The 12,326-nt window shown below is 46.0% G+C and overlaps 1 protein-coding gene across 1 annotated transcript in view; it reads right to left on the bottom strand.

The window, feature by feature from the left end:
* Prkce (protein kinase C epsilon) overlaps nt 1–12,326 on the bottom strand; it is a 515,489-nt gene that overhangs the window by 180,895 nt on the left and 322,268 nt on the right. The window contains exons 4-6 of the mRNA XM_027417971.1: nt 12,158–12,192; nt 10,844–10,929; nt 6,588–6,717 (exon numbers count right to left, since the gene is read on the bottom strand). Of these exons, the coding sequence (XP_027273772.1) occupies nt 6,588–6,717; nt 10,844–10,929; nt 12,158–12,192 (251 nt within the window). The remainder of the gene's footprint in view (nt 1–6,587; nt 6,718–10,843; nt 10,930–12,157; nt 12,193–12,326) is intronic.

Below are 12,326 nucleotides of genomic sequence, written 5' to 3'. Positions count from 1 at the left end.
TCGTGCAACACACACACACACACACACACACACACACACACACACACACACACACAATTAGATACCACTACATCATGCTATTAATATCAAAATGAACAAAATCCAAAACACCACAATATCAAATACTGGTGAAGATGTGAGATATAAAAGCACCCATTCATTGATAGTTGAGAGTTAGGGGGAGGATGGCATAACCATTTCAGCTACTTAGACAGTTCAGCAGGGTTTCTGGGTTTTTCTTTGTTTGCTTTTATTTTTCCAAAACAAAATATTTTCTTTACCATATATAATCTAACAACTACACACCTGGCAGTCACTATACCCAAATGAGTTGAAACTTTATTTCCACATCAAAAACCTGCTCATGTGGTGTGGAATAATATTTTGTACACTGTAAAGATGTATCTTTGCCAAGGCACCTTCTTATTGGCTTAATAAAAAGCTGAACAGCCAATAGTTAGGCAGGATTTTCGAGGCACAGAGGATGCTGGGAAGGAGGAGGGCAGGATCGAGAAGAAACACCAGGACTCAGAGGAAGAAGCATGGGCAGCACAGAGGAAAGGTCATAAAGCCATGGGGCAGAAATTAAATGAATAGAAATGGGGTAATTTAAGTTATAAGAGCTAGTTAAAAACAAGTCTAAGCCATTGGTCAAGCTTTCATAATTAGTAAGAAGTCTCTGTGTGGTTATTTGGGACCTGACAGGCAGGACAGAAAAATCTGCCTACTCTCATGGGTATTTGTTGCAGCTGTATTTATAATCTTCCAAATGTGTATGCCTTTGAAAAGTGCTTCTGAATGTGGACAAACGGCCTTTGGTATATCCAGACACTTCACTACTTACTGGCCTTAAGAAGAAAGACTTCAACCCATGGAACAACATGGAAGAATATTAAACACATATTACTAAATGAAAGAGAGCATCAAATTGAAAGGCTGCACACTGTACCATTGCAATCTGCAAAAGGCAAAACTATAGGAACAACACAAGGGTTAAAGGGGAGGGAAGAGTGGGCAGAACACAGAGAATTTCTAGGGTAGTGATGTCTTTCTCTTGCCTCCTATGCTACAATGTTGGATGCATGGCACCTTATATTGGTCCAGTATCACAGATCCTCTATGCCCACCCTAAGCCCTAAAGTAAACTGTGGGCTTTACATGACAATGGTGTTTTGGTGTAGGTGTGGGGACAAGGCTCTATGGGGAATCTCTATACTTCTGCCCAGGTTTGCTCTGAAACCCAACATCCCTAAAAATCTAAGGTCTGTAAAGCAATTAAAAAATAGAAACTGTTTCTAGAATGAAACCAAACAGGTGGAGCTGGACATCCGGCTTGCCACATAGGGCGTGATCATTGCCCTGGAGTGTGCATAGCACAGAACCTCCAGCTGAACAGATGTCTCAACACTAGGAAGGCCTGAGCATGATCACACAGCCCAGGTCTTTGCCTCTGCTTGGCTTTCCACCCCTCTATGTCCCACCCAACAACCCTGGACAGCACTCCTTGACCCAAAGCAACTAACATTCTCAACACACTTTAACCACTGGCGCCCTCTGGTGTTGAAATGTCAGATCAGTCCTACCCGGGGTGGATTCTGGTAGGCCGGTTAGTGAACTGGAGGTTGTAAATAAGACTTTGCTTTTCTTTTGACAAAATATCCAACTACACATCAGTCAACTCAAGACAGTTTGATGAAGTGGAAAAGAAAGGGCTTTGAAAAGACTATTGCCTGGAATGAAGCTCCTGATGGGGGCAGTGGGTGACTGAGGTATCCATTCACAGTGTGAACACGGCTCCTGGAGGCTGGGATGACACTGGGAGGCAGCAGACCAAAAAGTCAAGTGGAAAAAGAATACCTGAGCTACATTCACATGAAGTGGTCCAATGAGCCACCTACACACACGCACGCACGCACGCACGCACGCACGCACGCACGCACGCACGCACACACGCACACATGGGAGAGAGTTGGGGGCACTATGAGGGAAAACCAAACAATGTCATAGACACAAACTCCTCCCCACTCATAGCCCTGAACTGCCGGTAGCATTCATTTGCACTGGCTTCTTGGAGATGAAATTTGCCAAAAGAAAACAGAGTCACTTTGCCCACGTGGGGCTCTTATTTATTTATTTTAAAGAGCCACTATTGTCCTGTTCCTTAGGTGAGTTGAGCGCCCACTATGTGCAGGAGGGGTCACAGCAGCAGGGCCATCTCAGACTAGCCTGGGATTTGGTCCCACAGACCTGCATCCTTTGTATTACGCTCTACAATTTGGGGGATTTTCTTTCTGTTTTCACCTTTTCCCCAGCTGATATTACAGCTAGGCTCACCATCAGAAGGGACAGGTTATTAAATATCCTTTTAGAGCAAGCTGACCTTCTGGCAGCAGTGAAAGAGCCATGGCTGAGGACGTAATTGGACCTACATGGGCTGCAAGAGCACTTTCTGTTGGGGTGAGCTAGCTCTTGCAGGTAAGCACAAATGCACACAGAAAGGCTTGGGGAGACCTAAAGCAAATTTTTTAATAGCAGTTAAGTCTCAGGTGAAAGTACAAAGACAACACAAAGCACTGTTTTATATGCACGCATTTTCTCTTAAGTCTTGCGTGAATCGCTCACAGTGAGGATGTATCTTTATATTACCGGTGTGTACTTCATTCTAAAAACAAAAATGAAAAAAAAAATGGACAAGGGGTCCAGTTGTTAAAAAATAACAAAGGTCTGGGTCTTGAAGCTGATAAAAGATCTTTTATGTTTTTAAATACCCAAAGTACTTTTGTATAAAAGGAAAACGAAGGTGGGCATGGTGGCACATGCCTGTGAACCTAACACTCAGGAGCTGAAGCAGGATTGCAAATTCCAGGATTGACTAAGCTACTGCTGAGACCTTGTCTCAGAAAACTATGGAGGTGGGGGGGGATGAGGGACAAGGCAGGAGAAAGAGGAGGAGGAAGGGTGACCTGTTTATCTGTGTGGCTCTGCACATCCGTCCTCAGAGGCAGGTGGCTGCATCTACTCTTTCTATTACATTCAGAAGGCAGAAGGGCAGATGGTGACCTGCATGTCATCCCCCAATCAGGCAGCAACCAAACCAGGACCATGAGGGCTTCTCCCAACCCACAACCTGCAGTCTCTACAAGCCATAGCTTCCCTAGAATTCTGCTGCTCTGTATTACCTCCTGCAGATACCATGTGTCTTAATCCAGGAGAACAGCCAGGGACCACAGAAGTTACTAAGATGGATCTCAGAGAGAGGCCGGGGCCAAGGATGAATTGCAAAGCTAGGCCCTTCCCAGAGTAAACATTCTTCTTGCCTCGGCGCACAGCTGTGATACAGTGAGAGAACCCTTGAAGGCACGATCAAGCACAGGGCTTTGGCAGAGCCCTGCAGGCCAAACTTCAGCCTGTGATGGAGATCTGGCTTCACCAGTAAACTGCCTCTCAGTGTGTTCTGACTGTGGGAGTGGCTGTGCTGAAGCAGGGGTGCTTAGGTAGAAAGGAAATGGGGAACAGGAGGGTTTAAGTGGCCTAAAGATGAGAGCACACAACAGGTTACACACAAGTAGTGACCTGAATCTTAGTAGCACATTTTGAGGGTGCTGGTGATGGCTGCTGGGCTCTACAGAGTAAGAGTGGGAGCCAAAGGCCCCAGACCGTGCTCAGCCTGGAATGGCAAACAAAGAAAGGAATGGGCCCTTCCATCTGCCTTCTTAAAGCCAGCATTTTCCTGTCCTCCCTTGAGAGGCTTAACTGCCCAGTACTTGTGTGAGCCTGGTCCCTCTGTGGTCAATGCAGGGAATGGACAGGCCAAGGTGAGAGGTCAGCTTTTGACAGGTTCCTGGCTGTACATCCTGGTGCTCACTGCCCAAAATCAGTTCTCCATTTCTCTGTCATTCAACAGAAGCACAGTTACACAGCACATAGCATTCCCTTCACTGACCACACACAACAGACAATGGCCCTGGAAGGTAAACTCACTCAGGTGCATCCCAACCATCATGGTCTGCTAGTATGTTTAATGATGTTTGTATAACAGCAACACGGCCTCTTAGTAACATTCCTTAGTCAAATCCCTGCCACCAAGTGATACAAGATATAACTGTACTCTCTCTGCACCCCAAAGGGGAAGTTCCTGAAAGAGCAAATATACAATGCTTGCACTCATGTGGCTCAAGTAATTTCAAGTTAAAGACACAGTGTGACCAGGGCAGTGACATGGGTCTGTCTCTTTAGACTCTAGCTCTGAAGAAACTTATTTTACTGAAAACACTGGAACCTGTTCCCAAGAGTAGGAGTGGCACCAGACCTGAGTCCACAGAGCTGCAGATGGACCATTTGTAGCAGAGAAGCTGAGCTCTAGCCTAGAATGGCCCACCAGCATACCTACAATAGTGAAAACATGGGGGGGGGTGTGCAGAGCAAGATAGCAGGGCAAAGCCATGACTAGAGCAAGAAGCAGGACAAGGCCTTTGTGGAATATTTGTTTAACTATGTAAAGATGTGTTGCATTTATTTACCTTGCCTGCCTAAGGCACCTGATTGGTCTAATAGAAATCTAAATGGCCAATAGCTAAGCAGGAGGTATAGGTGGGACTTCCAGGCAGAGAGAGAGAGAGAGAGAGAGAGAGAGAGAGAGAGAGAGAGAGAGAGAGAGAGAGAGAGAGTAAATAGAAGGAGGAATCTAAGCTCGACAGAGGCAGAGAGAGAAAGAGGGAGAGAGAGAGATGCTGGGGCCAGGCAGCCAGATGACAGACATGGAGGAAGCAAGAAAGCAGGGCATACAGAATGAAAGAAAGGTGAAAGGCCCTGAGGAAAATCAGATGAATAGAAGCTGGCTAAATTAAGTTATAAGAGCTGGTGAGACAAGCATAAGCTAAAGGCTGAGCTTTCATGATTAATAATAAGTCTCTGTGTCTTTATTTGGGAGCTGGTTGGCAGTCCAAAGAAAATTTCAACTATACAAGGCTCCATGGGGACCCACATGGGTCACTGGCTATACTAAAAGTCTCCTCTCTTTTGTCTCCTCAACTTCTCAGTGATCACATTCTTCCTGGCTGTAAAGCATCCTGGACACATTGCCCCTATGTTCTCACTTTGGCCTACAGCACTTGAGATGCCATTGCAGTGTCTCTCCTGTTGTGGCCGAGAGCCTTCTCATTAGGGGTTCATGTTTCATGTCTTACCTTAGGTAAAATCTTTGGGGCATTCATTTTTTACTCTCCCTGCTTTTGTCTAGCATGTGGCACATGTGCTTCTCCCTCCAGTCTTTGTTACTTTCCCTCCTATCCGTTTGGTCCTTCCTTCCTGTTGTCTTTTCAGACTTATGCTGGAATCCACTACCCAAGGCCCTGACAGGTCCATCCTTGACTCTTATCTCTTCACACCCGAGGTCCTGAGCCAGAGGGTGACATCTTCTCTCTAGCTACTGACCCCCATCCACTCACTGAGTGTCAACGAGAATGACCAGCAATGAGACGGCTCCATGTTCCAGGGGCATGCTCCTCAAGGACAACCCATCCCCAGCTCAAATTTATCATTTTTCCCCCATCCCTGACCTCTTTCCCATAACGCCCATTCTAGAGACTGTTCCATTATTTGCCCAGCTGTTCTAGGTACTCTAGACAATGAACTAGTCCTTTAAAGCTTGTTATTCTCTTCTTTATTTCTACTGCAACCATGACTTACAATGTCTGTAATGTCTCCATAAAATCCCTTCAGTGATCAGTGTGTCCGTATACTATTTATTTATTTATTTATTTATTCTCTGTTTTGTTTTTTTTAAATGGCTATTATTTGTTAATATAATCAGGATTAAAAAATAAAACCTAATTTAAAAATACTCTCCGTGCAAATGTCTTGCTTTGCTCGTGGCTGCTGAACACTGTGGGCACACTGGACCATCTACAACTAGACCCTTTACTCAGGCTTCCTGAATATTTTCCCATTTCTCACATCCATGTGTTATCACTAGGGCCACTCACTGGAACTGATGGTTTGAAGGTGGCATCGCAGGGACAGAGAGAGGAATACAAGCTACAAGGGTCAAGTTCCCTATCTGTTGATAAGCTGGGGGCTGTGTACAGGTTACTTCACTTCTGAGGCTCAGTTTTTGCCATGGGGATGTGGCCATCTATGTACAGCCCACAGAGGGTCAGTCAGACATCTCAGGTGACAATGCCCTAGCATGATCACTCTCTAAGAGTCAGCTTAGAACAAGGACTGTAGAGAGAAAACCACCCATTTATACCTATTCCTTAAATAATCTAACTCTAAAAACATGCCCACCCTTCTGGCCCACTGTCTCTTTTCTTTAAATCTTCCATTTTGTTTTTCTCAGGTTGCTAGCCACTTTACGAGACACAGCCACATCTTCCTTGTCATGTTTCTTCCACACTCATGATCCCTTCAAAGAAAGATCTTAAAAGGTAAGTCAGGGGACGACTGATGGCTTATCAAGGGTTAATGCTACAGCCAAATCTGGAACCCACTGTAGAAAGCAATGCTATACGGACAGAATGTTTTTACAAAAAGGAAGAAAAGTGGGGGCATGTGGGTACTGGGCTGAGGGGTCAGGGGTGACTTACCTTTACACTGCAAGCCCTGCCGCAAGAGGCCCCAGAGCAGGGACCCACAGTGGTCACAGAACGTGGGGACCTTGTAGTTGTGGATCCCAAACTTGTGGGGCATGTTGACACTGAACCGTTGGGAGCCCACCTGCAGAGATAGGAAGACACAGCATTAGCACCAGGATCCTCCAGGAATTTCCCTGTTGCCTAGATTCCTGGATGGGTTCTAAGAGAACATGCCATTGCAGGCCCCTGAAGGGAACCTCTCCTATGGCTCAGCTTTCACTTGAAGTCATCCTAATTCATAGGCATGAGAAGACAGCTTCCCACGCACACCCCTCTAAGACATCAGTCCCCTGCACAACTGTAACACACATTTAGCGATGAGCACCTCACACTGAAGTCACTCACAAGATGTCACTGTGTGCTTTCGACACTGCTTTGTGCACAGAGGTCTAGATGGAGGGAGAGAAGCTTCCAGCCGCTGAAGGGGGAACCAAGGATCCCAGAAAGTAACACGTGACTGCAGCACAGCATGGAAGGTGAAGATGGCCATAGGTGGGCACCATTGCCTTAAACTCTACCACCACCATATGGTGTGGGCTACTGTTTCCTCAACTTCACCAACAAGGAAATGAAAACAGTGTTGAACTCAGAAACATGCCTATAAATCTAACCGATGCAAAGACAGGCTTCAGTCCCCACATGTCTGATTCCAGAGCTCGGGGCTCTAATCTACTGTGAGGCTACTTGCTCATTAGTGAAAGGTAAAGGTCAGAATAGACAGGGAGGATTCAGGCAGAAACTTAGGAGTCTGGTCAGTGCCCTGAGCTCTGCCAACAAGTCTCCAGTGAGGTCTCACTCAGGTTTCCTGGGACCTCAGATTTCTCTGGGACCTCAGATTTCTCAACTGGAAAATAAAGATATTCTTCCTGCCCCACCTGCTGTCATAGAGGGTAGGGCCAGTGAAATAATGTAGGAGGAGAGATGGGGACATGAAGGAAGGGGTCTACAGAGCCAAAAGTCACCAATCAACACAGTCTACTTCCCTGAGTCTTCTCAGATCTCTCTAGAGCTACTCCTTGTCCATCTGGTGAAGCAGCCACATGAAGCAGCCCCTCCCAGACAGGGCAGAAAGCCATGTAAAGGAAGATGCCCTTCTGACACTAAGAATCAGGGAGGGGACAGTGTGTGGTGTACCTTGGGTCATCAGCTGAATGTGGAGTGGAAAGGCCTCCTTGGAGGACTTGGGAGTAATGAGGGCTGGGCACAGACACTAATTAGGGTATGACTGTGGAGTTCCTAGTCATTCAGCTCCCATTAATGGCTGGTCCTCCCATGGAACCAGAATGCTACTAATATTTCCTTCACACATGAATCTCAGTTGGGATCAATAAAGACTCTAAGGTATCAGAGAACAGTGGGAAGACGAGAGACACATGAAAGATCACACCAGAGCAAAAACAAAGACAACCCCTCCGACACACACACACACACACACACACTCCTACTGTGGAGTGCACATGAGCAGGAGTCTCAGAGAAAACAGAGGAGGAACAGGGCAGCAAGAGAATTAATTGCAAGATTAAAGGAAATGAAAGAAGGTTGACACAAACACAGGGCATTCTTGTTTACCGCACCAACAAGGGGTATGCGGCCTGTTAGATAATGAGACAAACAACTGGTCAAGTGTTCATGGTGGGAAAGAAAAGGTCCAAGAAGCCCCTCATGAGAACTGTTTTTTTTTTTTTTTTCTTTGAGATGCAGTCTTTCTATGTGGCCCACGCTGGCTTCAGGCTTGCTATTAAAGTAGAGTACTTTTTAGTAGAGGATGTGGGAAACACAGCATTTGGAGCTGCAAGTGTTTATAGTGTGTGCAGATGTATGTATGCACATTCATTAAATTAAAGATAGTGACTCAAAGGAATGGACTCAAGACTAGTCACCCAATAGAAAGGTACTCAGTGACCCCAAAAGATGTTGGCCTCAAGATGTACAAGACAGCCAGGTGTTGGTGACACATGCCTTTAATCCCAGCACTTGAAAGGCAGAGGCAGGCAGATCTCTGTGAACTCGAGGCCAGCCTGGTCTACAGAGAGAGTTCCAGGACAGGCTGCAATGCAATACAGAGAAACCCTGTCTCGAAAAGCCAACAACAACAACAAAAGATGCACAAGACTGTGATGGGGACACCAGGATGGGCAATCCACTCTACAATATTAAGAAACCCCATTCTTGAGACCCTGGCCATTTTGTCTCTGGGGACATAGGCCACACTTAGGAGCATGCCTTGCTGGAGACATCACTGTTCAATCTGTCAGGAAAGACAGAAGGAAGCATCGAACTGTGTGCTTCCAGTCTCAGCTCAACACTGTGCAAAGCCCAGAGTCTCATGGGACAGTTTCCTTCCAGGAAGTGAGGGGAAGCAGCAGAAACCTGAGGTTCCCAGGCAATGGGACCTGTCAGAATCACGAAGTTGGGGCTTATGTGGTCTTTGCTTCCACTGGCTGGGGCACAATGCCTGCCACACAGGAAGTGCCCAATAAACAAGTCAATGGAATGTCCATAGGAAGGAAGCCTGGCAGTAAATGCACTATCTCCCTCTCCATCATCTTGTGAAACTAATGGCAGTAACAATATCCAGTAGGGTATAAATCTAGGGTCAGGAGAGCCAGCTGCTGGGTTGTACTTTATTTTTCCTTCCTTGAGACAGGGCTTCATGTATCCCCAGGCTGGCCTTGAACTCACCACAAAGCCAAGGATAACCCTGAACTTTTGTTCTCCTTCCTCCATCTTCCTAGTGCTGGGATTACAGGTGCATATCACCATGCTTGGTTTGTGTGGCACTGGGGATTGAACCTTCTTCATGCTAGACAAACACTATCAACTAAGCTATAGTACAGCCCCTAGTTTTCACACTCAACCAGGACAACAGACGTCCTGCAAACAATTGTGGGGATTAGGCCTCAGCTTATCCTGTGGAGCACAGATGGCTCAGCCTAAGCCTTGCACCTTGCTGCTTTCAGATGCAGGCACAAAAGCAAGAGGAGACTAAAAAATGAGAAATGTCCTAGATGGGGACTCCTTATTTGGCTGACAATTTTTAGGAAGTTGGTAGAAGAACTCTCTAAGTCACTTTGGGGAACTCAGATCATAAGCCTTCTTCATTCTAAACACTGGTGTCCAGTCCTCCCCAGGGTTCCTCTGGTTGTAGTGACTTATGGTTATGCAGTACTTACTGTACTTAGAGTTAAAAGCATACCTTGAAATTCACTGTCTGGGCACACATCACCTCTGTTCTCACCACCACAACTGCAATCTCCCTCAGGAAGAAGGTCTTCTAGCCTAACTGTGATTCTTAGAGGAAACCTGGCTCCCTTGTGGAATTGTACATCCCTGTAGTGCTGGGAATTTCCTTAAAGCCAGTCTGACACTGATTTCTAAGCTTAAGAGAGCAAGGGAGTCAAGGCTCAAAATCTAAGACAGTCTGTCCAGGTTTGAACATGGATTCTCATAGTAGCTGTGTGTCTTGGACAAGTTCTGTGGCCATTTCAGTGTTCCTAGTCTCTATGCTAAGACAAAGACAATAATATCTACCTCCTTAAATTTGCAATAGGGTTTAATTAATATATTCGAAAGTGTTCCTGAGTCAGGCTGTGGTAAGCATGCAGTGCCATCACTCTAGTCTGTATCTCCTACCTACTTCTTGGGTTGTTCATTTCAGTTTCTGATGACCTCGTTGAGGCATGGCTCCTGCTGTGTGCTGGTTCTATTTGCTTATTACCTGCATATGGACGTGCTATTGTGTCATTTCAGTGTCCCAACGAGGTAAAGAAATAAGATTCTGCATTTCAAAGCCAGGCAGTGGTGATGCACGCCTTTAACCTCAGAACTCGGGAGGTTCTGTAAGTCAGAAACCAGCCTGGTCTACAAAGGGAGTTCCAGGACAGCCGGAGCTACATAGTAAGATCCTGTCTTGAAATACATTAATAAATAAACAAATGAACAAATAAATAAATCTCCACATCCCCCTCATGGTCTTCATCTCTGGGTTCCTACTTCACCTTGGTAAAATTAACTTAGAGCTGTGTTCATTCAATAGATGGTGCTTCAAGCTGGCAGGCAGTGGTCACCCTTCATGTTTGCTCAGTACGATGAAGATAACTGCAGGATCTCAGAGTGGCAATGTCCCCTTGGGGAACCACTTCAGGGGACAGAGAAGGGAGAGGCTTGTAAGGAAGACAGCACAGAACCCAAGTGTTGTAAATATTTACCTCGTCAGGGGTTTCCTGTTTCTTTAGCCCGGCACACTTCGTAATAATGAGCTCATGGCATCGCTTGTGGACGACACAAGTGCAAACTGTAAACGATAAAAAACACAAGAAGCCAGAGTGAGGAAGTGAGATTCCACCCAAGATTTTATCAGGTCTTGATGGAGACAGGACCAGAGCTGTGCTCCTTCAGACAATGCCCTCATCTAATCTAATCCCCTCGCCAAGCCACCAGGACCATGGGGCTTCCTAAACATCCCAAAGAAGGGTAGAAGTGATGCTCAAAGGTCTCTGGAAGGTCTGAGAAGACTTCTCAGCTTTCCTGCTGTCATCCACCAAGGTCAGGGACCACCCTGATGCCCAGCTCTCCATGGATCCCACTCTATAAAAGGTTCTTCACTGTCCCTTCTTTTCCACTCAGGATCATGTCAAAAGGACTACTTATTTGGTGTCAGGACTGGAGCATATAATACAGGAGTTCTCAGGCTCTAAAATCTGCTTTATGATCACCGTGTACCACACTTAGAAATTTCCATTCACTTTCGTAAGTCTACAAAATGTGGCCTATGCTCTAGCTGCAAGGTCATGGGGCAATGTTAAGGAGTTAATGGGCCATGGGTAGTTAAGAAGGTGACTGTCTGCACACATACTGTCTCAAATCATAGCAACCATCAGCAGAACCACTCCCCAAGTTCTGCTTGAAGTCAGACTCCCAAGGGAGACAGCACAGCCTCCCAGTTCTCACTAGAGGGAAGTCTCGAAATGACTACATCTGAGTTCCACCTCCCAGTACAAGCTGACCTTGCATTTGTAGTCAATTAGCTAGAGAAAAGCAATCATCAACATCTCAAGTGAGTTGTAAGTGTTTAATAAGGATTCCATGATAGAAATCACCCAAAGAGAACCAGCAAGAACCACACAAGCCAGTGAGAGAGGCCTTCAGAGAGCCTGAGAAGGGGTGCAGGGAGAACACATAGACCCAAGGAAGACAGGAGACACCAGTGATACTCTAATTGAAGTGTTACAGCTACCAGAGAAAAAGAGACTCAAAGCAGTACTGCCTTCTGCTACTGTAGCCCAAGTACTGGTGGAGGGCACTTACTGGGATGCCAGGAGACAGGCGGTGCTTCTGTGGCATGTATCATATGTGTAGTAGGAGTGATGGCAAAGTTGAGGGGTCACACTTCTTGGAGAGGGAGGACAATGAACTGAACAAAGACTCTACATGTATTCAATCTTGCAAGAATCTTCCAGAAGGGGTTATAATCTTAACCTAACTACAGGTTCCAAAAGCTAAGGTCATAAAATGCCTCTTACCTTGACATTGGTATCCCTGTTTTCCTATGACACCCCTGAAAGGAAGAAGAAGGAATTTTACTAGGTCAAAAATAAACAGACAAAGCCATACAATTCAGGGCACCATTCATGTTGTATGAGTACTGTGGAGTCGGCTGAGCAGTGTGACTTCCCTGCCACTTGGAAGGAT

Source organism: Cricetulus griseus, chromosome 5 (assembly GCF_003668045.3).
Source record: "Cricetulus griseus strain 17A/GY chromosome 5, alternate assembly CriGri-PICRH-1.0, whole genome shotgun sequence".
In the NCBI taxonomy this organism is placed as follows: Eukaryota; Metazoa; Chordata; class Mammalia; order Rodentia; family Cricetidae; genus Cricetulus; species Cricetulus griseus.
This window is presented reverse-complemented; position numbering and strand designations above follow the sequence as displayed.